This window comes from Eucyclogobius newberryi, unplaced genomic scaffold, assembly GCF_026437365.1.
Source record: "Eucyclogobius newberryi isolate DKJ021-1_F unplaced genomic scaffold, fEucNew1.0.hap1 SCAF_33, whole genome shotgun sequence".
NCBI classification, from domain to species: Eukaryota; Metazoa; Chordata; class Actinopteri; order Gobiiformes; family Gobiidae; genus Eucyclogobius; species Eucyclogobius newberryi.
The window spans coordinates 674,906-701,433 of NW_027315979.1; the positions used below are offsets into that span (position 1 = coordinate 674,906).

Here is a 26,528-nt window from a genome sequence, read left to right on the forward strand (position 1 = left end):
TGCTGGACCATGAGTGTCACCCCCTGCAGGACACTCTGTCCCCTGCAGGACACTCTGTCCCCTGCAGGACACTCTGTCCGCTCTGGAGAGCAGCTTCAGTGAGAGACTGATCCACCCTCGATGTGTGAAGGAAAGGTTCCGTAGGTCTTTCCTTCTGCTGCTGTCAGACTTTATAACAAAAACTGTTAGTACTGAACACTCACAATACTGACCTAACCTAATACTGATGTGCAATTCTGTCATATGTGCAATTGCTGTTGGAATTACTGTGCAATTCATGTGCAATCTATGTGCTGTCGTGACACATATTCATGTGCAATTACTGTCGTGATCACATGCAATGGTATTTATTTATTTATTTATTTGTCAATGGGAGTTTTTATTTATTTATAGGAGATCTTCTACTGAAAGTGTTTTTCAGACTTCCTATAAGTGATCTGTTCTTCTGTATCTACCTCTGTATCTACCTGCGTTGCACCAATGAAATTTCCCCATGTGGGACAATAAAGGAATATCTTATCTTATCTTATCTTACTACAACTACTACTACTACTAGTGTGGTGCTGAATGGACAGCACATGGGGAAGTCTGTCGCTTCAATGTGAATGTAAATCCTGGGTGAAGGATTCAAAATTGGATTTGAAGATAAAATCTGACACATAGTTTCAGCAATAAACTAATAAAATAATTGCAGCCTGTGGTTTTATTTGGGCTGTGGAAATAATTTAGAACAATTATTGCATAATATTGAAAAAAAGAACTTAACTAGTTCATTTTTTGGAGCTGTGAACTTAGTTCAACATTTCAAATTATGAACTATGAACTGAACTTGTTCATGTAGAAAATGAACTTTCCCAACACTGCATACATACATACATTACATACATACATACATACATACATACATAATAATAATAATAATAACTTTTATTTATATAGTGCTTTTCAGTGACCCAAAGACGCTGAACATAATAAAAAAGGGGGGGCGGGTATTTACAGACAGGGGGGACAACACGTACAGAACACATTAATATGCAGATAAAATGAACAAGACAGAAGAAATAGAGAGAAAAAGCTGGGGTAGAAGAGTAGGCAATGGGGTAGAGGAGGCTAGGGGAGGGGGAGGTCATAGGCTTGGGTGAAGAGGTATGTTTTTAGGCGGGATTTGGACCATTTGGAGTCTGTGGAGGGAATGGGAGGAGATGCCAGTGAGGAGGGAGTTGCAGTAGTCGAGGCGGGAGGAGATGAAGGCATGGATGAGGGATTCAGCAGCGGGGAGGGTGAGGCAGTGTCGGATTTTGGCGATGCGGCGGAGGTGGAAGTATGAGGTCTTGACAATGTGGCTGACATGGGGAGTGAAGGAGAGGGTGGGGTCCATGATGACACCGAGATTGCGTACCACATACATACATACATACATACACACATAAATACATACATACATACATACATACACACACACATAACTGACGGAAAGACCTACGGAACCTCTCCTTCACACAGCGAGGGTGGATCAGTCTCTCACTGAAGCTGCTCTCCAGAGCGGACAGAGTGTCCTGCAGGGGACAGAGTGTCCAATGTTCTATTGTTTCTGGTGGGGCAGGAGACATACTGGGTGTATGTTGGTAGAACAGAAGAGGGAGAAGTGTGGTTAAAGTCACCAGAGATGAGGAAGAGAGCCTGTGGATGCTGTGTTTGCAGCCTACAAGTGCAGGAGAGCAGTGCTTCACAAGCATTTTCAGCATTGGCAGACGGGGCCACATAGACTGCGATCAAAATCACATGTGAGAACTCCCGGGGCAGATAATATGGCCTCATGCCAAGAGCCAATAGTTCAATATCCTTGTTACATAGCTGCTCCCTCAGTGTGCAGTGTTCGGGTTTGGACCAGCTCGTGTTCACATACACCGCCAGACCTCCACCTCTTTTCTTTCCGCATTCTTTCGTTCTGTCGCCCGCAGCAGATGAAAATTGTCCAAACCTACGATAGAGTCTGGCATTTCTGCTGTTAACCAGGTCTCTGTGAAAATCAAGACGCTGCTGTCCCTATAAATCCTCTGGGACCGCATGAGGCTCGCTATTTCCGTCATTTCATTTTGAAGGGACCTCACGTTACCCATGACTACAGTGGGAACCGACTTCCTGTTTGTCCCTCTCTTCTCTCGGAGTTTACGTCCAGCCCGTCTGCTTCTCTGCGTTTTCCTTAGGATGTCCGCCGGGATAACGTGACGATCTCCGGGTAAGACGACTGTTCTCCGCAGTTTCATGAGTTCCTCCTTTGTGTAAACGCGGTACGACGCCGGCCGGGGGGCGGGGCCGGAGCCGGGGGGCGGGGCCGGAGCCGGGGGGCAGGGCCGGAGCCGGGGGCGGGGCCGGAGCCGGGGGCCGGGGCCGGGGGACTCAGAGCCAAGACACATCGCAACGACACGACGAAAACACTCAATCCAGCCGAATAAAGTCAAAACAAGTTAATTTAAAGCGATTCCAGTGCGTGTCCTGATCGTTCGTGAAGTTTCTCTTTCATATAAACGTGTATATAAACGTGTACCAACGACACGCCGTACTTTAGCGCGGCCGGAGGGCGCGGGGGGGCTGGGGGCTAGCTCAGAGCTAGCTCACATCACAACAACACAACGAAAAACGCTCAAATCCAGCCGAAAAAAGTCAAAAACAGTTGAATTAAAAACGATTCCAGCGCATGTCCCTATCGTACAGTAAAATAGAAAAAAATATTTACAAAATATAGCAGATAAAGCACAATAAGTGTGAGAAAAAAGAGGAGCGTTTACACCGGGCTGCCTGCTGTACCAGCGCCTTATGACGTCTTATGACATACATACACACACACACACACACATACATACATGTTGCTGACCTGTGGAAGCTGTCCACCATCTTGAGGTGGCTGCGCAGGTCTTTCTTGGTGAGATGGTCCAACATCCTGGCGTCCACTAAACACTCCATGAAGTACGACCTGTACTGAGGGAGGCCCAGACTGGGCAGCCACTCGTTACCGATCCACTCGTGATTCATGTCGCCGTACGCCAACGTCTGAAAGTATACGTCCTTTAAACGTACGGCCGGCGATAACAGCAGGTGTAACACGGAGACATAGGGCGGGCGTGTTGACAAAAGTCTTGATATTTTTGCATATTTTTCTGGTTGAAACAACGTTTTTGCAATGAATTAACAATGTGTTAAAATGAGCCTGAAAAGGTACAATTCTAACCCTCTGACTGAACTTTTTATTAAGCCATATAAATAAAGACATTTCAAGGGGAATAATATTGGGAAAACAATATGTATAAAGGCATTAATAAACTTGAAAACCATTCTATTAAATATATTAAAAATAAATGGGAAAGAGAGGGTCATTTTGTTTTGACCGGCGATGAATGGGAAAATACATGTATCACAACAGAGAAGCACAAAATTTCTTGTTTGGTGGGAATTCTGTTGGAAAAGTGCTCATTATTCACACGGAAATTCTAAATGTTGGAGAAACTGTGTTCTGGGACTGTCCTATTCCTCAGAAATATTGAACGTTGGATATTGGAGATCAATAAAGTGCTTCAGACTGTTTTTGAAATCATCATCCCACTCGATTTCACAACTGTGTATTTGGGCCTCAAAACTCCTGCCATGGACATAGATGGATACTTTTGGGGAAGTGAGGACACAAACTGCTCAATCAGGGCCTGGAATCCAAAAATGGGGAAAACGACTTTTGGACTCAAAATGGACTGGACTAAATGGAACACGAATAATGGACAATATTTGCTGGGATTTGATTTAAATGAACATTTTAAAAACATATGTTCTTAGTTCTGTGTTTAATGTGTTAATGTGACCATAAAAGTGCATAAATATTAGTTGATAACAAGTGGTTAGAGTAACCTTGCTTCAAAATAATGTTACTCAAGTAAAAGTACAACGTAATGGTCCAAGAAATTATTCAGGCAAGAGTATAAAAAAGTATTTGGGGAAATGAGTTGAAGTTGACAAAATCTATGTAAAGTCTAATGCTCAAAATCTGTTATTTTCACGTTCATTTTGTCACTTGTACTGTAACTTATACATGATTAAATACATGACTCAAGCAGGAGTAAAAGTATGTTAGTAGTATAGTAAGTAATAGTAGTTTTGTTTTTCTTATTTTCAATCGACTCTTTTAACATCGTTTTTAACACAAAGTATTATGCTCAATGTACTAAATGTGCGTATTCAAAACTGCAATATTATACACATTTTACATGATGTATTTCCATAATCTACCGGTAAAACTGGGGCCACAACTGCAGGAGGAATTAAAATAAGAAAGTCCCAGGACTCATTTCAAAGAAGCAGCAAATGAAACTTTAACGGTGAAAACAACATAATTCTATAAAGATATAAAGATGTGTCTGACCTGAGCCCAGCTGCCCTCCTCGTTCTCCTGAGCCAGAAAACACAGTTAGAAACATACATCATAATCATAATATATCATATTTAAAGTCACAGAAACGACACGTGTCATCGGATCATTCAAGTTCAAACAGAAATGAATTAGAAAAATGAACGACGATTCGGACAAAAATAAAAACAAAGGAAAATGGAATTAGTCACTCGCAAATGAGCAGCAAGTGTCGCCTAAGTATGAGTCAGAAGAGTGTGAAGGAGGTGAAGGAGGTGAAGGAGGTGTTCCCCGCTGTGAAGGAGGTGTTCCCCGGTGTGAGGAGGTGTTCCCTGGTGTGAAGGAGGTGAAGGAGGTGTTTCCCGGTGTGAAGGAGGTGTTCCCCGGTGTGAAGGAGGTGAAGGAGGTGAAGGAGGTGTTCCCTGGTGTGAAGGAGGTGAAGGAGGTGAAGGAGGTGTTCCCCGGTGTGAGGAGGTGTTCCCCGGTGTGAAGGAGGTGTTCCCCGGTGTGAGGAGGTGAAGGAGGTGTTCCCGGTGTGAAGGAGGTGTGTTCCCCGGTGTGAAGGAGGTGTTCCCGGTGTGAAGGAGGTGTTCCCCGGTGTGAAGGAGGTGTTCCCGGTGTGAAGGAGGTGTTCCCCGGTGTGAGGAGGTGAAGGAGGTGTTCCCGGTGTGAAGGAGGTGTTCCCGGTGTGAAGGAGGTGTTCCCCGGTGTGAAGGAGGTGTTCCCCGGTGTGAAGGAGGTGTTCCCCGGTGTGAAGGAGGTGTTCCCCGGTGTGAAGGAGGTGTTCCCCGGTGTGAGGAGGTGAAGGAGGTGTTCCCGGTGTGAAGGAGGTGTGTTCCCCGGTGTGAAGGAGGTGTTCCCGGTGTGAAGGAGGTGTGTTCCCCGGTGTGAAGGAGGTGTTCCCCGGTGTGAAGGAGGTGTTCCCCGGTGTGAAGGAGGTGTTCCCGGTGTGAAGGAGGTGTTCCCCGGTGTGAGGAGGTGAAGGAGGTGTTCCCCGGTGTGAAGGAGGTGTTCCCGGTGTGAAGGAGGTGTTCCCCGGTGTGAAGGAGGTGTTCCCGGTGTGAAGGAGGTGTTCCCCGGTGTGAGGAGGTGAAGGAAGTGTTCCCCGGTGTGAGGAGGTGATCCCCGGTGTGAGGAGGTGAAGGAGGTGTTCCCCGGTGTGAGGAGGTGATCCCCGGACATGTGTGCGTGCAGTGCAGGGCCAGTGCAGCAGGGGGCAGTGTTCCGTGTGCTTCAGAGGGAGGAGGAGGAGGAGGAGGAGGAGGGGGAGGAGGAGGAGGAGGTGTCCCAGATGGTACTGACCGCTTTGGTGCTGGACGCCAGGTTCTCCATCTCCTCATGAGTCACCCACACATTTCCGGACGACTGCAATAACAACAGGGAGAGTGCGCAAAGAAGAGCATTTTCACTGCCCAAAGTGTCCCAGGATGCAACAGTGAGGAGGGCGTGGCCGGGGGCGGGCCAAAGGGAACACTGACATGCCATTCACACAAATACTGGGACCTTCATTTAAAACATGAGTGAAGGAGTTTAAACATGTGTAAAAGTGCCAAAGGTTTATTTTGTACCGTTGTAAACACAAACAAATATTGAGTGTTTCAGAATGATAATGTTGTTCAAATGTATTTGGTTCCAATATTCGTGCAGCGTAAACGTGATCAAACAGAACCAAACAGTGAAGGATGTTTTATCTGAGGCAATAGTCACTTTGTTAGAATCTAATTATAAATGAACTATTTCAATTTAATAGAATATCGTCCAAAAGATGTAAAAAAAAATATACAAAACATGTTTATTGAACCAAAACCCAAAGTTTAAACAAAGAGGTTTTAGAATAGAAAAGAATTATTTTAGCGTTGAAATTTCCACTTCAATCTTGAATGATGTCATTTGTCTTCATAATGTGGGGTCAGGGTTAATCATGTCTTGTACCTTCGTAGACACAGAAGGATTCTGCTCTTTTGTGTTACGTCATCTGTATTTGAAAAGAAGCAGAATGTTTTTACATCCAGTGTCATTATTGTAAGAAGAAAGATGATTAAAAATGAACAATTATTCCCGATTATTCACCAAAGAACAGTGACATTTTCACCGCATTGAAGGTCTTTGTGTCCTTGTGATGATTAAATGTGTTTTCAGGGCGTTTGAAGTGCTCGTCGTCGCCCCCTGCTGTCTCCACGCCGACATCAGCCTGAAGATAACTCTCCTGAGAAACCCTGGCTCTTATTATGAGAAAGAGTTGATTTTCTGACACTGTATTTTCAGAAGGGAGCAGCAGGGGGTGCTCTATCACCACTTACTTCTGCTTTAATATTCTTTCATTCACTGTGTCTATTTAAATGACCGTTCCTCCTGTATTTGACTAGTTTTATGAAACAAAAAGAAAAGAAAAAAAAATCTGATTATTCAAGTAAAGTGCAGTAAAAGGACAAGTTTTTATGATTTTCTAATTTTGACTTCATTTCGTGTATTTATCCTGTTGTAATATGAATGATAGTTTTATTTGTGCAGAAATGTTTGCAAATCTGTAGAAAATGACAGGAAGTGAGATCACACTGGTTTTATCCAAGTTTTTAGCATATTTTACAAACAACTTTAGTTTACATTAATTCAACAAAATAATCATTTTTCAGATAAATTAAAAAGTGACATCATAAGAGTTTTGGCCCAGTGGTTGCTGGGTAAAGTGATGCAATCAATCACAAACAGGAAGTAAAATTATTTAAAAAATCATATTAAAAAATGAGCTATTCTGAAATGATGTGTATAATTTTTCTCACTTAAAATTCAGATTAAAGAAAATAAAGTCAACATGATGCTTTTTCAGACTGTAACGGCCTTAAATGTGTTTCTTAATGGTCATATTGTGTTGGTGGTTGTGTGTTTGCGTTACCGTCCTAGAGGTCAGCGGCACCGAGGGGCTGGTCAGGGACACCATCTCCTGAATGGCCAGTCGCAGCTTGAGCCGGTGCAGTGGGTTACTGATCCCGATCTCCCGCTGGATCTCCGTGTCCGACAGCGCCGACATGACCGCGCCGCTCTTCACGTTGGCTCTGCAGGCCGCCACGTACCAGGCCGGCATCCCCACCCACAGCTGAGGAACACGCACAGGAACACCAGGTCTCGGGTTCAAGTCCCGTACAAATCAGACAAATAATCTGTGAAAAGTCCCTTCAATTTCACCCACAGCTGCCTCATTTTAGTCTGGGATTCAGGCTGCTTTTAGGCCCTGTTTTGAAGCTAATATTGACTCAAAATGTCTCTACGCTCCATTTCAAACCCAGATTTGAAGTAAATGAATAATAATAATTTGCCACAGACTATTCTCTGATCATATTAACTACAACTTTCTACAAATAAAAAGTACAAAACAAACTGTGTGAAAGTCTTAGAGGCTCTTTAAAAACAGGCTTCTTAATGTGAGTGACTACGGAACAAAATAGGTTAAAAAAACTAATACTAAAATAATTTAGAGTTCTTTTTAAGTGTTTAAGTCAGGAGAAAAACAGCCTCGCACCTCGAGCCAGGACACAACTGTGGGACCGTCCCACTGAGCGAACGGGAGACCTTTTTTCCTGGCGTCTTCTAGAAGCTCATGCCTGAAAAGAACAGAGAGACAGCTTTAAAAACAGCCTCCGGGACGTTTAGAGGAAGTGAAGAGGAAGTGAAGAGGAAGTGGAGAGGAAGTGGAGAGGAAGTGAAGAGAACTGTACTTTTTCTTCATCCTGCGATCGCGCTCGGCCTGAGTGCCCAGTTTGCCCAGAGTCATGGTGTCTCCAACGCCCATGTCCAGATCTGAGAACACAACTGCGTTCTGTCAGTATGAGAGTGATGAGAGGCGGGGCTAGATGAGGTGTGATAAGAGGCGGGGCTAGATGAGGTGTGATGAGAGGCGGGGCCAGATGAGGTGTGATGAGAGGCGGGGTCAGATGAGGTGTGATGAGAGGCGGGGCTAGATGAGGTGTGATGAGAGGCGGGGTCATATGAGGTGTGATGAGAGGCGGGGCTAGATGAGGTGTGATGAGAGGCGGGGCCAGATGAGGTGTGATGAGAGGCGGGGCTAGATGAGGTGTGATGAGAGGCGGGGCCAGATGAGGTGTGATGAGAGGCGGGGTCAGATGAGGTGTGATGAGAGGCGGGGCTAGATGAGGTGTGATGAGAGGCGGGGCTAGATGAGGTGTGATGAGAGGCGGGGCTAGATGAGGTGTGATGAGAGGCGGGGCTAGATGAGGTGTGATGAGAGGCGGGGCTAGATGAGGTGTGATGAGAGGCGGGGCTAGATGAGGTGTGATGAGAGGCGGGGCTAGATGAGGTGTGATGAGAGGCGGGGCTAGATGAGGTGTGATGAGAGGCGGGGCTAGATGAGGTGTGATGAGAGGCGGGGCTAGATGAGGTGTGATGAGAGGCGGGGCTAGATGAGGTGTGATGAGAGGCGGGGCTAGATGAGGTGTGATGAGAGGCGGGGCTAGATGAGGTGTGATGAGAGGCGGGGCTAGATGAGGTGTGATGAGAGGCGGGGCTAGATGAGGTGTGATGAGAGGCGGGGCTAGATGAGGTGTGATGAGAGGCGGGGCTAGATGAGGTGTGATGAGAGGCGGGGCTAGATGAGGTGTGATGAGAGGCGGGGCTAGATGAGGTGTGGCGAGTGGGGCTCACGTCTGTGTGTGTGTCTCTCTCTCTGTGTGTGTGTGTGTGTGTGTCTCTCTCTCTGTGTGTGTGTGTGTCTCTGTGTGTGTGTGTGTGTCTGTGTGTGTGTGTGTGTGTCTCTGTGTGTGTGTGTGTCTGTGTGTGTGTGTCTCTCTGTGTGTGTGTGTGTGTGTGTGTGTGTGTCTGTGTGTTTGTGTGTGTGTCTCTGTGTGTGTGTGTGTCTGTGTGTGTGTGTCTCTCTGTGTGTGTGTGTGTGTGTGTCTGTGTGTCTGTGTGTTTGTGTGTGTGTCTCTGTGTGTGTCTGTGTGTGTGTCTGTGTTTGAGTGTGTGTGTGTGTGGAGTGTCTCTGTGTGTGTCTCTCTCTGTGTGTGTGTGTGTCTCTGTGTGTGTGTGTGTCTCTGTGTGTGTGTGTCTCTCTGTGTGTGTGTGTGTGTGTGTGTCTGTCTCTCTCTGTGTGTGTGTGTCTCTGTGTGTGTGTGTCTCTCTCTGTGTGTGTCTCTGTGTGTGTGTGTGTCTCTGTGTGTGTGTGTCTCTCTGTGTGTGTGTGTGTGTGTGTGTCTGTCTCTCTCTGTGTGTGTGTGTCTCTGTGTGTGTGTGTCTCTCTCTGTGTGTGTCTCTGTGTGTGTGTGTGTCTCTGTGTGTGTGTGTCTCTCTGTGTGTGTGTGTGTGTGTGTGTCTGTCTCTCTCTGTGTGTGTGTGTCTCTGTGTGTGTGTGTCTCTCTGTGTGTGTGTGTGTCTACCTGTTAGAGCAGACAGTTGTGGTCCTTCTCGTCCCAGAGGCGGCTCCAGTCGTCCTTTCTCCTTTTTCCCAAACAGTCGACCGATGGACGACTTGATGCCTTTTTTGGCTTTTCTGTTGAGACAAAAAATACAAAAAACGATGTATGAATGATAATGAATATGAATAATGATGATATAAAAATATAACAATATGATTTAAAATAAAGAAAGCTCCAGGTGGAAGTTTGCTGTCCAGGCTTAAAGCGCCTCTGACCGTTTGGACGAGTCATTGAACTCAAATACATTTAAAATGTTGCTTTTTTAAATACATATATAAATATATAAATAAATAAATAGATAAAGTAAGAATAATATGTCTTGTTTTGTCCCAGACTCCCCCACTCACCCGCGCCCGTGTCCCCCACTCACCCGCCCCATCCTCCAGACTCCCCCACTCACCCGCGCCCGTGTCCCCCACTCACCCGCCCCGTCCTCCAGACTCCCCCACTCACCCGCGCCCGTGTCCCCCACTCACCCGCCCCGTCCTCCAGACTCCCCCACTCACCCGCGCCCGTGTCCCCCACTCACCCGCCCCGTCCTCCAGACTCCCCCACTCACCCGCGCCCGTGTCCCCCACTCACCCGCACCGTCCTCCAGACTCCCCCACTCACCCGCGCCCGTGTCCCCCACTCACCCGCCCCGTCCTCCAGACTCCCCCACTCACCCGCGCCCGTGTCCCCCACTCACCCGCCCCGTCCTCCAGACTCCCCCACTCACCCGCGCCCGTACCCCCCACTCACCCGCCCCGTCCTCCAGACTCCCCCACTCACCCGCGCCCGTGTCCCCCACTCACCCGCCCCGTCCTCCAGACTCCCCCACTCACCCGCGCCCGTGTCCCCCACTCACCCGCCCCGTCCTCCAGACTCCCCCACTCACCCGCGCCCGTGTCCCCCACTCACCCGCCCCGTCCTCCAGACTCCCCCACTCACCCGCGCCCGTACCCCCCACTCACCCGCCCCGTCCTCCAGACTCCCCCACTCACCCGCGCCCGTGTCCCCCACTCACCCGCCCCGTCCTCCAGACTCCCCCACTCACCCGCGCCCGTGTCCCCCACTCACCCGCCCCGTCCTCCAGACTCCCCCACTCACCCGCGCCCGTGTCCCCCACTCACCCGCCCCGTCCTCCAGACTCCCCCACTCACCCGCGCCCGTACCCCCCACTCACCCGCCCCGTCCTCCAGACTCCCCCACTCACCCGCGCCCGTGTCCCCCACTCACCCGCCCCGTCCTCCAGACTCCCCCACTCACCCGCGCCCGTGTCCCCCACTCACCCGCCCCGTCCTCCAGACTCCCCCACTCACCCGCGCCCGTGTCCCCCACTCACCCGCCCCGTCCTCCAGACTCCCCCACTCACCCGCGCCCGTGTCCCCCACTCACCCGCCCCGTCCTCCAGACTCCCCCACTCACCCGCGCCCGTGTCCCCCACTCACCCGCCCCGTCCTCCAGACTCCCCCACTCACCCGCGCCCGTGTCCCCCACTCACCCGCCCCGTCCTCCAGACTCCCCCACTCACCCGCGCCCGTGTCCCCCACTCACCCGCCACGTCCTCCAGACTCCCCCACTCACCCGCCCCGTCCTCCAGACTCCCCCACTCACCCGCGCCCGTCCTCCAGACTCCCCCACTCACCCGCGCCCGTGTCCCCCACTCACCCGCCCCGTCCTCCAGACTCCCCCACTCACCCGCGCCCGTGTCCCCCACTCACCCGCCCCGTCCTCCAGACTCCCCCACTCACCCGCGCCCGTGTCCCCCACTCACCCGCCCCGTCCTCCAGACTCCCCCACTCACCCGCCCCGTCCTCCAGACTCCCCCACTCACCCGCCCCGTCCTCCAGACTCCCCCACTCACCCGCGCCCGTCCTCCAGACTCCCCCACTCACCCGCGCCTGTGTCCCCCACTCACCCGCCCCGTCCTCCAGACTCCCCCACTCACCCGCCCCGTCCTCCAGACTCCCCCACTCACCCGCGCCCGTCCTCCAGACTCCCCCACTCACCCGCGCCCGTCCTCCAGACTCCCCCACTCACCCGCCCCGTCCTCCAGACTCCCCCACTCACCCGCGCCCGTCCTCCAGACTCCCCCACTCACCCGCGCCCGTGTCCCCCACTCACCCGCCCCGTCCTCCAGACTCCCCCACTCACCCGCGCCCGTGTCCCCCACTCACCCGCCCCGTCCTCCAGACTCCCCCACTCACCCGCGCCCGTGTCCCCCACTCACCCGCCCCGTCCTCCAGACTCCCCCACTCACCCGCGCCCGTGTCCCCCACTCACCCGCCCCGTCCTCCAGACTCCCCCACTCACCCGCGCCCGTGTCCCCCACTCACCCGCCCCGTCCTCCAGACTCCCCCACTCACCCGCCCCGTCCTCCAGACTCCCCCACTCACCCGCGCCCGTCCTCCAGACTCCCCCACTCACCCGCGCCCGTGTCCCCCACTCACCCGCCCCGTCCTCCAGACTCCCCCACTCACCCGCGCCCGTGTCCCCCACTCACCCGCCCCGTCCTCCAGACTCCCCCACTCACCCGCGCCCGTGTCCCCCACTCACCCGCCCCGTCCTCCAGACTCCCCCACTCACCCGCGCCCGTACCCCCCACTCACCCGCCCCGTCCTCCAGACTCCCCCACTCACCCGCGCCCGTGTCCCCCACTCACCCGCCCCGTCCTCCAGACTCCCCCACTCACCCGCGCCCGTGTCCCCCACTCACCCGCCCCGTCCTCCAGACTCCCCCACTCACCCGCGCCCGTGTCCCCCACTCACCCGCCCCGTCCTCCAGACTCCCCCACTCACCCGCGCCCGTACCCCCCACTCACCCGCCCCGTCCTCCAGACTCCCCCACTCACCCGCGCCCGTGTCCCCCACTCACCCGCCCCGTCCTCCAGACTCCCCCACTCACCCGCGCCCGTGTCCCCCACTCACCCGCCCCGTCCTCCAGACTCCCCCACTCACCCGCGCCCGTGTCCCCCACTCACCCGCCCCGTCCTCCAGACTCCCCCACTCACCCGCGCCCGTACCCCCCACTCACCCGCCCCGTCCTCCAGACTCCCCCACTCACCCGCGCCCGTGTCCCCCACTCACCCGCCCCGTCCTCCAGACTCCCCCACTCACCCGCGCCCGTGTCCCCCACTCACCCGCCCCGTCCTCCAGACTCCCCCACTCACCCGCGCCCGTGTCCCCCACTCACCCGCCCCGTCCTCCAGACTCCCCCACTCACCCGCGCCCGTGTCCCCCACTCACCCGCCCCGTCCTCCAGACTCCCCCACTCACCCGCGCCCGTGTCCCCCACTCACCCGCCCCGTCCTCCAGACTCCCCCACTCACCCGCGCCCGTGTCCCCCACTCACCCGCCCCGTCCTCCAGACTCCCCCACTCACCCGCGCCCGTGTCCCCCACTCACCCGCCCCGTCCTCCAGACTCCCCCACTCACCCGCCCCGTCCTCCAGACTCCCCCACTCACCCGCGCCCGTCCTCCAGACTCCCCCACTCACCCGCGCCCGTGTCCCCCACTCACCCGCCCCGTCCTCCAGACTCCCCCACTCACCCGCGCCCGTGTCCCCCACTCACCCGCCCCGTCCTCCAGACTCCCCCACTCACCCGCGCCCGTGTCCCCCACTCACCCGCCCCGTCCTCCAGACTCCCCCACTCACCCGCCCCGTCCTCCAGACTCCCCCACTCACCCGCCCCGTCCTCCAGACTCCCCCACTCACCCGCGCCCGTCCTCCAGACTCCCCCACTCACCCGCGCCTGTGTCCCCCACTCACCCGCCCCGTCCTCCAGACTCCCCCACTCACCCGCCCCGTCCTCCAGACTCCCCCACTCACCCGCGCCCGTCCTCCAGACTCCCCCACTCACCCGCGCCCGTCCTCCAGACTCCCCCACTCACCCGCCCCGTCCTCCAGACTCCCCCACTCACCCGCGCCCGTCCTCCAGACTCCCCCACTCACCCGCGCCCGTGTCCCCCACTCACCCGCCCCGTCCTCCAGACTCCCCCACTCACCCGCGCCCGTGTCCCCCACTCACCCGCCCCGTCCTCCAGACTCCCCCACTCACCCGCGCCCGTGTCCCCCACTCACCCGCCCCGTCCTCCAGACTCCCCCACTCACCCGCGCCCGTGTCCCCCACTCACCCGCCCCGTCCTCCAGACTCCCCCACTCACCCGCGCCCGTGTCCCCCACTCACCCGCCCCGTCCTCCAGACTCCCCCACTCACCCGCCCCGTCCTCCAGACTCCCCCACTCACCCGCGCCCGTCCTCCAGACTCCCCCACTCACCCGCGCCCGTGTCCCCCACTCACCCGCCCCGTCCTCCAGACTCCCCCACTCACCCGCGCCCGTGTCCCCCACTCACCCGCCCCGTCCTCCAGACTCCCCCACTCACCCGCGCCCGTGTCCCCCACTCACCCGCCCCGTCCTCCAGACTCCCCCACTCACCCGCCCCGTCCTCCAGACTCCCCCACTCACCCGCCCCGTCCTCCAGACTCCCCCACTCACCCGCCCCGTCCTCCAGACTCCCCCACTCACCCGCGCCCGTGTCCCCCACTCACCCGCCCCGTCCTCCAGACTCCCCCACTCACCCGCGCCCCCCACTCACCCGCCCCGTCCTCCAGACTCCCCCACTCACCCGCCCCGTCCTCCAGACTCCCCCACTCACCCGCGCCCGTCCTCCAGACTCCCCCACTCACCCGCGCCCGTGTCCCCCACTCACCCGCCCCGTCCTCCAGACTCCCCCACTCACCCGCGCCCGTGTCCCCCACTCACCCGCCCCGTCCTCCAGACTCCCCCACTCACCCGCGCCCGTGTCCCCCACTCACCCGCCCCGTCCTCCAGACTCCCCCACTCACCCGCCCCGTCCTCCAGACTCCCCCACTCACCCGCCCCGTCCTCCAGACTCCCCCACTCACCCGCCCCGTCCTCCAGACTCCCCCACTCACCCGCGCCCGTCCTCCAGACTCCCCCACTCACCCGCGCCCGTCCTCCAGACTCCCCCACTCACCCGCCCCGTCCTCCAGACTCCCCCACTCACCCGCGCCCGTCCTCCAGACTCCCCCACTCACCCGCGCCCGTGTCCCCCACTCACCCGCCCCGTCCTCCAGACTCCCCCACTCACCCGCGCCCGTGTCCCCCACTCACCCGCCCCGTCCTCCAGACTCCCCCACTCACCCGCGCCCGTGTCCCCCACTCACCCGCCCCGTCCTCCAGACTCCCCCACTCACCCGCGCCCGTGTCCCCCACTCACCCGCCCCGTCCTCCAGACTCCCCCACTCACCCGCCCCGTCCTCCAGACTCCCCCACTCACCCGCCCCGTCCTCCAGACTCCCCCACTCACCCGCGCCCGTCCTCCAGACTCCCCCACTCACCCGCGCCTGTGTCCCCCACTCACCCGCCCCGTCCTCCAGACTCCCCCACTCACCCGCCCCGTCCTCCAGACTCCCCCACTCACCCGCGCCCGTCCTCCAGACTCCCCCACTCACCCGCGCCCGTCCTCCAGACTCCCCCACTCACCCGCCCCGTCCTCCAGACTCCCCCACTCACCCGCGCCCGTCCTCCAGACTCCCCCACTCACCCGCGCCCGTGTCCCCCACTCACCCGCCCCGTCCTCCAGACTCCCCCACTCACCCGCGCCCGTGTCCCCCACTCACCCGCCCCGTCCTCCAGACTCCCCCACTCACCCGCGCCCGTGTCCCCCACTCACCCGCCCCGTCCTCCAGACTCCCCCACTCACCCGCGCCCGTGTCCCCCACTCACCCGCCCCGTCCTCCAGACTCCCCCACTCACCCGCGCCCGTGTCCCCCACTCACCCGCCCCGTCCTCCAGACTCCCCCACTCACCCGCCCCGTCCTCCAGACTCCCCCACTCACCCGCGCCCGTCCTCCAGACTCCCCCACTCACCCGCGCCCGTGTCCCCCACTCACCCGCCCCGTCCTCCAGACTCCCCCACTCACCCGCGCCCGTGTCCCCCACTCACCCGCCCCGTCCTCCAGACTCCCCCACTCACCCGCGCCCGTGTCCCCCACTCACCCGCCCCGTCCTCCAGACTCCCCCACTCACCCGCCCCGTCCTCCAGACTCCCCCACTCACCCGCCCCGTCCTCCAGACTCCCCCACTCACCCGCCCCGTCCTCCAGACTCCCCCACTCACCCGCGCCCGTGTCCCCCACTCACCCGCCCCGTCCTCCAGACTCCCCCACTCACCCGCGCCCCCCACTCACCCGCCCCGTCCTCCAGACTCCCCCACTCACCCGCCCCGTCCTCCAGACTCCCCCACTCACCCGCGCCCGTCCTCCAGACTCCCCCACTCACCCGCGCCCGTGTCCCCCACTCACCCGCCCCGTCCTCCAGACTCCCCCACTCACCCGCGCCCGTGTCCCCCACTCACCCGCCCCGTCCTCCAGACTCCCCCACTCACCCGCGCCCGTGTCCCCCACTCACCCGCCCCGTCCTCCAGACTCCCCCACTCACCCGTCCTCCAGACTCCCCCACTCACCCGCCCCGTCCTCCAGACTCCCCCACTCACCCGCCCCGTCCTCCAGACTCCCCCACTCACCCGCGCCCGTCCTCCAGACTCCCCCACTCACCCGCGCCCGTCCTCCAGACTCCCCCACTCACCCGCCCCGTCCTCCAGACTCCCCAACTCACCCGCGCCCGTCCTCCAGACTCCCCCACTCACCCGCGCCCGTGTCCCCCACTCACCCGCCCCGTCCTCCAGACTCCCCCACTCACCCGCGCCCGTGTCCCCCACTCACCCGCCCCGTCCTCCAGACTCCCCCACTCACCCGCGCCCGTGTCCCCCACTCACCCGCCCCGTCCTCCAGACTCCCCCACTCACCCGCCCCGTCCTCCAGACTCCCCCACTCACCCGCGCCCGTCCTCCAGACTCCCCCACTCACCCGCGCCCGTCCTCCAGACTCCCCCACTCACCCGCCCCGTCCTCCAGACTCCCCCACTCACCCGCGCCCGTCCTCCAGACTCCCCCACTCACCCGCGCCCGTGTCCCCCACTCACCCGCCCCGTCCTCCAGACTCCCCCACTCACCCGCGCCCGTGTCCCCCACTCACCCGCCCCGTCCTCCAGACTCCCCCACTCACCCGCGCCCGTGTCCCCCACTCACCCGCGCCCGTGTCCCCCACTCACCCGCCCCGTCCTCCAGACTCCCCCACTCACCCGCCCCGTCCTCCAGACTCCCCCACTCACCCGCCCCGTCCTCCAGACTCCCCCACTCACCCGCCCCGTCCTCCAGACTCCCCCACTCACCCGCGCCCGTGTCCCCCACTCACCCGCCCCGTCCTCCAGACTCCCCCACTCACCCGCGCCCGTGTCCCCCACTCACCCGCCCCGTCCTCCAGACTCCCCCACTCACCCGCCCCGTCCTCCAGACTCCCCCACTCACCCGCGCCCGTCCTCCAGACTCCCCCACTCACCCGCGCCCGTGTCCCCCACTCACCCGCCCCGTCCTCCAGACTCCCCCACTCACCCGCCCCGTCCTCCAGACTCCCCCACTCACCCGCGCCCGTCCTCCAGACTCCCCCACTCACCCGCCCCGTCCTCCAGACTCCCCCACTCACCCGCGCCCGTCCTCCAGACTCCCCCACTCACCCGCGCCCGTGTCCCCCACTCACCCGCCCCGTCCTCCAGACTCCCCCACTCACCCGCGCCCGTGTCCCCCACTCACCCGCCCCGTCCTCCAGACTCCCCCACTCACCCGCGCCCGTGTCCCCCACTCACCCGCCCCGTCCTCCAGACTCCCCCACTCACCCGCGCCCGTGTCCCCCACTCACCCGCCCCGTCCTCCAGACTCCCCCACTCACCCGCGCCCGTGTCCCCCACTCACCCGCCCCGTCCTCCAGACTCCCCCACTCACCCGCCCCGTCCTCCAGACTCCCCCACTCACCCGCGCCCGTCCTCCAGACTCCCCCACTCACCCGCGCCCGTGTCCCCCACTCACCCGCCCCGTCCTCCAGACTCCCCCACTCACCCGCGCCCGTGTCCCCCACTCACCCGCCCCGTCCTCCAGACTCCCCCACTCACCCGCCCCGTCCTCCAGACTCCCCCACTCACCCGCGCCCGTCCTCCAGACTCCCCCACTCACCCGCGCCCGTGTCCCCCACTCACCCGCCCCGTCCTCCAGACTCCCCCACTCACCCGCGCCCGTCCTCCAGACTCCCCCACTCACCCGCGCCCGTGTCCCCCACTCACCCGCCCCGTCCTCCAGACTCCCCCACTCACCCGCGCCCGTCCTCCAGACTCCCCCACTCACCCGCGCCCGTCCTCCAGACTCCCCCACTCACCCGCGCCCGTCCTCCAGACTCCCCCACTCACCCGCCCCGTCCTCCAGACTCCCCCACTCACCCGCGCCCGTCCTCCAGACTCCCCCACTCACCCGCGCCCGTGTTCCCCACTCACCCGCCCCGTCCTCCAGACTCCCCCACTCACCCGCGCCCGTCCTCCAGACTCCCCCACTCACCCGCGCCCGTCCTCCAGACTCCCCCACTCACCCGCGCCCGTCCTCCAGACTCCCCCACTCACCCGCGCCCGTCCTCCAGACTCCCCGTGAACTGAGCAAAGTTTGTTTCCAGTCGTAAACTTCGAGGAGACGAAGGAGGCGACGTTTCACACTTGATGGTGGCTTTGTCCACTTCCACCGGCGACTGAAACCACAAGGTCAAATATGAGGTCAAATGTGTGGTCAAATGTGAGGTCAAATATGAGGTCAAACATGTGGTCAAATGTCAGGTCAAACATGTGGTCAAATGTGTGGTCAGTGTGTGGTCAAATGTGTGGTCAAACATGTGGTCAAATATGAGGTCAAATGTGTGGTCAAATGTGAGGTCAAATATGAGGTCAAACATGTGGTCAGTGTAATGTGAGGTCAAATATGAGGTCAAACATGTGGTCAAACATGTGGTCAAACATGTGGTCAAATATGAGGTCAAATGTGTGGTCAAATGTGAGGTCAAATATGAGGTCAAACATGTGGTCAAATGTGAGGTCAAACATGTGGTCAAACATGTGGTCAGTGTGTGGTCAAATGTGTGGTCAAATGTGTGGTCAAATATGAGGTCAAATGTGTGGTCAAATGTGAGGTCAAACATGTGGTCAGTGTGTGGTCAAATGTGTGGTCAAATATGAGGTCAAACATGTGGTCAAATGTGAGGTCAAACATGTGGTCAGTGTGTGGTCAAATGTGTGGTCAAATGTGTGGTCAAATGTGTGGTCAAATGTGAGGTCAAATATGAGGTCAAACATGTGGTCAAATGTGAGGTCAAATGTGAGGTCAAACATGTGGTCAGTGTGTGGTCAAATGTGAGGTCAAATATGAGGTCAAACATGTGGTCAAATGTGAGGTCAAATGTGAGGTCAAACATGTGGTCAGTGTGTGGTCAAATGTGTGGTCAAATGTGAGGTCAAACATGTGGTCAAACTCACGGCTACTTTCCTGCGATGTTTCCTCAGGTCACTGGGCTGTAAAACACAGACATGTTGACAATACTCAATAGTATGAGAGGTCAGAGGTCAGAGGTCACTATGTGTCGTCCTAATGGTCAAAATGTAGATATAAATATGATCCTGATCTTTTTCTGGCGAAATCTTCATAACAATATTCAGACAATAGTTTAATAATGTATCAATAAAGTGTTAATTTATACTGTGTGTACTCCATATTTATACTGTGTACTCCATATTTATACTGTGTGTACTCCATATTTATACTGTGTACTCCATATTTATACTGTGTGTCCTCCATATTTATACTGTGTACTCCATATTTATACTGTGTGTACTCCATATTTATATTGTGTACTCCATATTTATACTGTGTACTCCATATTTATACTGTGTGTACTCCATATTTATACTGTGTACTCCATATTTATACTGTGTGTACTCCATATTTATATTGTGTACTCCACATTTATACTGTGTACTCCATATTTATATTGTGTACTCCATATTTATACTGTGTACTCCATATTTATACTGTGTGTACTCCATATTTATACTGTGTACTCCATATTTATACTGTGTGTACTCCATATTTATACTGTGTACTCCATATTTATATTGTGTACTCCATATTTATACTGTGTGTACTCCATATTTATACTGTGTACTCCATATTTATACTGAGTACTCCATATTTATACTGTGTGTACTCCATATTTATACTGTGTACTCCATATTTATACTGTGTGTACTCCATATTTATACTGTGTACTCCATATTTATACTGTGTACTCCATATTTATATTGTGTACTCCATATTTATACTGTGTGTACTCCATATTTATACTGTGTACTCCATATTTATACTGTGTGTACTCCATATTTATACTGTGTACTCTATATTTATACTGTGTACTCCATATTTATACTGTGTGTACTCCATATTTATACTGTGTACTCCATATTTATACTGTGTGTACTCCATATTTATACTGTGTGTACTCCATATTTATACTGTGTACTCCATATTTATACTGTGTACTCCATATTTATACTGTGTGTACTCCATATTTATACTGTGTACTCCATATTTATACTGTGTACTCCATATTTATACTGTGTGTACTCCATATTTATACTGTGTACTCCATATTTATACTGTGTACTCCATATTTATACTGTGTACACTCCATATTTATACTGTGTACTCCATATTTATACTGTGTGTACTCCATATTTATATTGTGTACTCCATATTTATACTGTGTACTCCATATTTATATTGTGTACTCCATATTTATACTGTGTACTCCATATTTATACTGTGTGTACTCCATATTTATACTGTGTACTCCATATTTATATTGTGTACTCCATATTTATACTGTGTGCTCCATATTTATACTGTGTACTCCATATTTATACTGAGTACTCCATATTTATACTGTGTACTCCATATTTATATTGTGTACTCCATATTTATACTGTGTGTACTCCATATTTATACTGTGTACTCCATATTTATACTGTGTGTACTCCATATTTATACTGTGTACTCTATATTTATACCGTGTACTCCATATTTATACTGTGTGTACTCCATATTTATACTGTGTGTACTCCATATTTATACTGTGTACTCCATATTTATACTGTGTACTCCATATTTATACTGAGTACTCCATATTTATACTGTGTACTCCATATTTATATTGTGTACTCCATATTTATACTGTGTGTACTCCATATTTATACTGTGTACTCCATATTTATACTGTGTGTACTCCATATTTATACTGTGTACTCTATATTTATACTGTGTACTCCATATTTATACTGTGTGTACTCCATATTTATACTGTGTGTACTCCATATTTATACTGTGTACTCCATATTTATACTGTGTGTACTCCATATTTATACTGTGTACTCCATATTTATACTGTGTGTACTCCATATTTTTACTGTGTACTCCATATTTATACTGTGTGTACTCCATATTTATACTGTGTGTACTCCATATTTATACTGTGTGTACTCCATATTTATATTGTGTACTCCATATTTATACTGTGTACTCCATATTTATACTGTGTACTCCACATTTATACGGTGTGTACTCCATATTTATACTGTGTACTCCATATTTATACTGTGTACACTCCATATTTATACTGTGTACTCCATATTTATACTGTGTGTACTCCATATTTATACTGTGTACTCCATATTTATATTGTGTACTCCATATTTATACTGTGTACTCCATATTTATACTGTGTACACTCCATATTTATACTGTGTACTCCATATTTATACTGTGTACTCCATATTTATACTGTGTGTACTCCATATTTATATTGTGTACTCCACATTTATACTGTGTACTCCACATTTATACTGTGTACACTCCATATTTATACTGTGTACTCCATATTTATACTGTGTGTACTCCATATTTATACTGTGTACTCCATATTTATACTGTGTACTCCATATTTATACTGTGTGTACTCCATATTTATACTGTGTGTACTCCATATTTATACTGTGTACTCCATATTTATACTGTGTACACTCCATATTTATACTGTGTACTCCATATTTATACTGTGTACTCCATATTTATACTGTGTGTACTCCATATTTATACTGTGTACTCCATATTTATACTGTGTGTACTCCATATTTATACTGTGTACTCCATATTTATACTGTGTGTACTCCATATTTATACTGTGTACTCCATATTTATACTGTGTACTCCATATTTATACTGTGTACTCCATATTTATACTGTGTGTACTCCATATTTATACTGTGTACTCCATATTTATACTGTGTACTCCATATTTATGCTGTGTACTCAGTATTTATACTGTGTGTACTCCATATTTATACTGTGTACTCCATATTTATACTGTGTGTACTCCATATTTATACTGTGTACTCCATATTTATACTGTGTGTACTCCATATTTATATTGTGTACTCCATATTTATACTGTGTACTCCATATTTATACTGTGTGTACTCCATATTTATACTGTGTACTCCATATTTATACTGTGTGTACTCCATATTTATATTGTGTACTCCATATTTATACTGTGTACTCCATATTTATACCTTTGTTTGTGTTTGTCTAAGTCAAAACTTTAAACTGACAATATTTTACTCCTACCAACTCCTCTACCTACTACTATTTATACTACTACTTATACAATTACTAGTACTACTTCTGTGTCTGTCTGTGTGTGTGTGTCTCTGTGTGTGTCTCTGTGTGTGTCTCTGTGTGTGTCTCTGTGTGTGTCTCTGTGTGTGTATCTGTGTCTCTGTGTGTGTCTCTGTGTGTGTCTCTGTGTGTCTCTCTGTGTGTCTCTGTGTCTCTGTGTGTGTCTCTGTGTGTGTCTCTGTGTGTGTCTCTGTGTGTGTCTCTGTGTCTCTGTGTGTGTCTCTGTGTCTCTGTGTGTGTCTCTGTGTGTGTCTCTGTGTCTCTGTGTGTGTCTCTGTGTGTCTCTGTGTGTCTCTGTGTGTAGTACCAGGGTCATGATGCCCAGGTTGTGGGCGGCGTTGCGTGTGTGGTGTTTGGGGCTGGAGTGACCGCTGGTCGGGGGCGAAGTGGACGAGGCCAGAGACTGAGCCGTGGCTGAAGTGGGCAGAGCCCGAGGTCGAAGTGTCACGTTCAGACCGTCCATACTATTACTGCTGCTGCCCCGAGGGTCAAGAGCCTCTGAGCGAAGGTCAGAGGACTCACGCTCCACCTGGATCATCCTGAGGGAGGGGGGAGGGAGGAGGGGAGGAGAGGGGGGAGGGGGAATAAAACAAGAGTGAATGATCGATCCTGAAAACAGGGCGTGTCTTAGAGTTTTATGTCTTAAACTGATGACTTCAGTTGTTTCATCTGGACTCAGTTTGAAAAAATAGACGTTTCGACTCTCATCCAAGAGTCATTGTCAATAACAGAATTTAGGTCGAGAACTCCGATATTAATACTGTTCTGTGGTAAGACCCGCCCATTGGGCGGAGCCTTCCTGAAGTAGAAAGAGTTGTTTGTTTCAACAGAAACTCCCCCTTGTATCTACCGAGCCTATTCAGAATCTTAATGGGCTATTAGAATCCTCTTTGTCTTTGTGAGACCCTGGTTCAACCACCCTGAGGACCTGATTAGCATCTAAATGTCCTGGTCCTTTACCTTTCCAGGGGTTCAGTAACCCATTATAAATAACAGGAAGATTAAACCTTAGCCCTCCATTTCTGTTTAAAGAAGGTCTTTCTTTTTTAACAAAAATAGCTTCCTTGACTCCTCTTTCAAACCATCTTTTCTCCTGCTTAAAACCTTCACCTCACCGTCTTCAAACGAGTGATTAGAGGCTTCAAGATGGAGATGCACGGCACTCTGAGGTCCTGAACTAGTATTTCTTCTGTGCTGATAAAGCCTCTTGTGTAGAGGCTGTTTCGGTACATCATGTGGAAAACACGCACAACTTTGTGGATAAAGTGAAACAGCTCCAACTGGACCCAGATGACCTCATGGTTTCATATGATGTTGTGTCCCTGTTCACCTGCATCCCGACCACTGATGCAGTAGCAGCAGTGAGGATCAGACTGCAGGAAGACACCACCCTACAGGAAAGGACCAAACTGACACCTGAACACATATGTAAACTGTTGGACATCTGTCTGAACACCACTTACTTTCAATTCCGGGGACAATTTTACAGACAGATTCATGGCTGTGCCATGGGCTCGCCCGTCTCTCCCATAGTGGCCAACCTGTACATGGAGCACTTTGAGAAGAAGGCACTGGCCTCATTCTCAGGCTCCGCCCCAAAACTGTGGCTCCGCTATGTCGATGATACTTTTGTAACAATCAAGAAACAAGAGCTGGAAACCTTCTCTGATCACATCAATGCTGTGGACCCACATATCAGGTTTACAAGAGAAGACGCTAAGGAGAATCGCTTGGCCTTTCTTGATTGTTCCACGATCAGAGGAGAGGACGGGAAACTCCAAATAGAAGTATGTAGGAAACCTACACACACGGACCAGTATCTGCTCTTTGGTTCCAACCACCCACTACAGCACAAGCTGTGATCAGAACCTTACAACACAGAGCTCAAGGTGTGTCCACCAGCTCAGAGGGCAAGAAGAAAGAGGAAAAACATGTCCGAAATGCCCTCTCAGCCTGTGGTTACCCCGCTTGGGCCCTCAACAGAGTGAAGAGAACCAAGAAGCAGGACAAAAGGGAAACTGAACAGAGAAGGGTGTTTCTATCCCTTATGTGTCTGGCCTGTCGGAAAAACTGCAGAGAATTTTTAGACAACACGAAGTCCCTGTTTATTTTAAACCAGGAAACACTTTAAGACAAAAACTGGTTCACCCCAAGGACAAGTTGCCAACTCAAAAACAGAGCAATGTAGTTTATTCGATCCAATGCAGTGAAGAAAGCTGTAAAGAACGGTACATAGGTGAGACGAAACAGCCTCTACACAAGAGGCTTTATCAGCACAGAAGAAATACTAGTTCAGGACCACAGAGTGCCGTGCATCTCCATCTTGAAGCCTCTAATCACTCGTTTGAAGACGGTGAGGTGAAGGTTTTAAGCAGGAGAAAAGATGGTTTGAAAGAGGAGTCAAGGAAGCTATTTTTGTTAAAAAAGAAAGAACTTCTTTAAACAGAAATGGAGGGCTAAGATTCAATCTTCCTGGTATCTATAATGGTATACTGAACCCCTGGAGAGGTAGAGGACCAGGACCAGGACATTTAGATGCTAATCAGGTCCTCAGGGTGGTTGAGCCAGGGTCTCACTAAGACAAAGAGGATTCTAATAGCCCATTAAGATTCTGAATAGGCTCGGTAGATACAAGGGGGAGTTTCTGTTGAAACAAACAACTCTTTCTACTTCAGGAAGGCTCCTCCCAATGGGCGGGTCTTACCACAGAACAGTATTAATATCGGAGTTCTCGACCTAAATTCTGTTATTGACAATGACTCTTGGATGAGAGTCGAAACGTCTATTTTTTCAAACTGAGTCCAGATGACTACAACTGAAGCTTTTTCTACTATGGAACACGCCTGGACCAATGAGGGATTACACCCACAGATTTAAACTGATGAAACTCTAAACATCAGAGTCAGATTATTTCAGAACATTATGAACCAGGACTAAACCAGGACTAAACCAGGTCTAAACCAGGTCTAAACCAGGTCTAAACCAGGACTAAACCTGGACTAAACCAGGTCTAAACCAGGACTAAACCAGGACTAAACCAGGACTAAACCAGGTCTAAACCAGGACTAAACCAGGACTAAACCAGGACTAAACCAGGTCTAAACCAGGTCTAAACCAGGTCTAAACCAGGACTAAACCTGGACTAAACCAGGTCTAAACCAGGACTAAACCAGGACTAAACCAGGACTAAACCAGGTCTAAACCAGGACTAAACCAGGTCTAAACCAGGACTAAACCAGGTCTAAACCAGGTCTAAACCAGGTCTAAACCAGGACTAAACCAGGACTAAACCAGGTCTAAACCAGGTCTAAACCAGGTCTAAACCAGGTCTAAACCAGGACTAAACCAGGACTAAACCAGGACTAAACCAGGTCTAAACCAGGACTAAACCAGGACTAAACCAGGTCTAAACCAGGTCTAAACCAGGACTAAACCAGGACTAAACCAGGACTAAACCAGGACTAACCCAGGACTAAACCAGGACTAAACCAGGACTAAACCAGGACTAAACCAGGTCTAAACCAGGTCTAAACCAGGTCTAAACCAGGACTAAACCAGGTCTAAACCAGGTCTAAACCAGGTCTAAACCAGGTCTAAACCAGGACTAAACCAGGACTAAACCAGGTCTAAACCAGGTCTAAACCAGGTCTAAACCAGGACTAAACCAGGACTAAACCAGGACTAAACCAGGTCTAACCCAGGTCTAAACCAGGACTAACCCAGGACTAAACCAGGACTAAACCAGGACTAAACCAGGACTAAACCAGGACTAAACCAGGTCTAAACCAGGTCTAAACCAGGACTAAACCAGGACTAAACCAGGACTAAACCAGGTCTAAACCAGGTCTAAACCAGGTCTAAACCAGGACTAAACCAGGTCTAAACCAGGTCTAAACCAGGTCTAAACCAGGTCTAAACCAGGACTAAACCAGGACTAAACCAGGACTAAACCAGGTCTAAACCAGGTCTAAACCAGGACTAAACCAGGACTAAACCAGGACTAAACCAGGACTAAACCAGGTCTAAACCAGGTCTAAACCAGGTCTA

The 26,528-nt window shown here is 52.8% G+C and overlaps 1 protein-coding gene across 1 annotated transcript in view; it reads right to left on the reverse strand.

The window, feature by feature from the left end:
• Positions 1-26,528, reverse strand: part of ppfia4 (PTPRF interacting protein alpha 4) — a 70,197-nt gene that overhangs the window by 12,642 nt on the left and 31,027 nt on the right. The window contains exons 10-19 of the mRNA XM_072461871.1: positions 22,789-23,020; positions 19,229-19,264; positions 18,329-18,450; positions 9,781-9,893; positions 8,107-8,188; positions 7,911-7,992; positions 7,287-7,487; positions 5,696-5,758; positions 4,409-4,435; positions 2,876-3,051 (exon numbers count right to left, since the gene is read on the reverse strand). Of these exons, the coding sequence (XP_072317972.1) occupies positions 2,876-3,051; positions 4,409-4,435; positions 5,696-5,758; positions 7,287-7,487; positions 7,911-7,992; positions 8,107-8,188; positions 9,781-9,893; positions 18,329-18,450; positions 19,229-19,264; positions 22,789-23,020 (1,134 nt within the window). The remainder of the gene's footprint in view (positions 1-2,875; positions 3,052-4,408; positions 4,436-5,695; positions 5,759-7,286; positions 7,488-7,910; positions 7,993-8,106; positions 8,189-9,780; positions 9,894-18,328; positions 18,451-19,228; positions 19,265-22,788; positions 23,021-26,528) is intronic.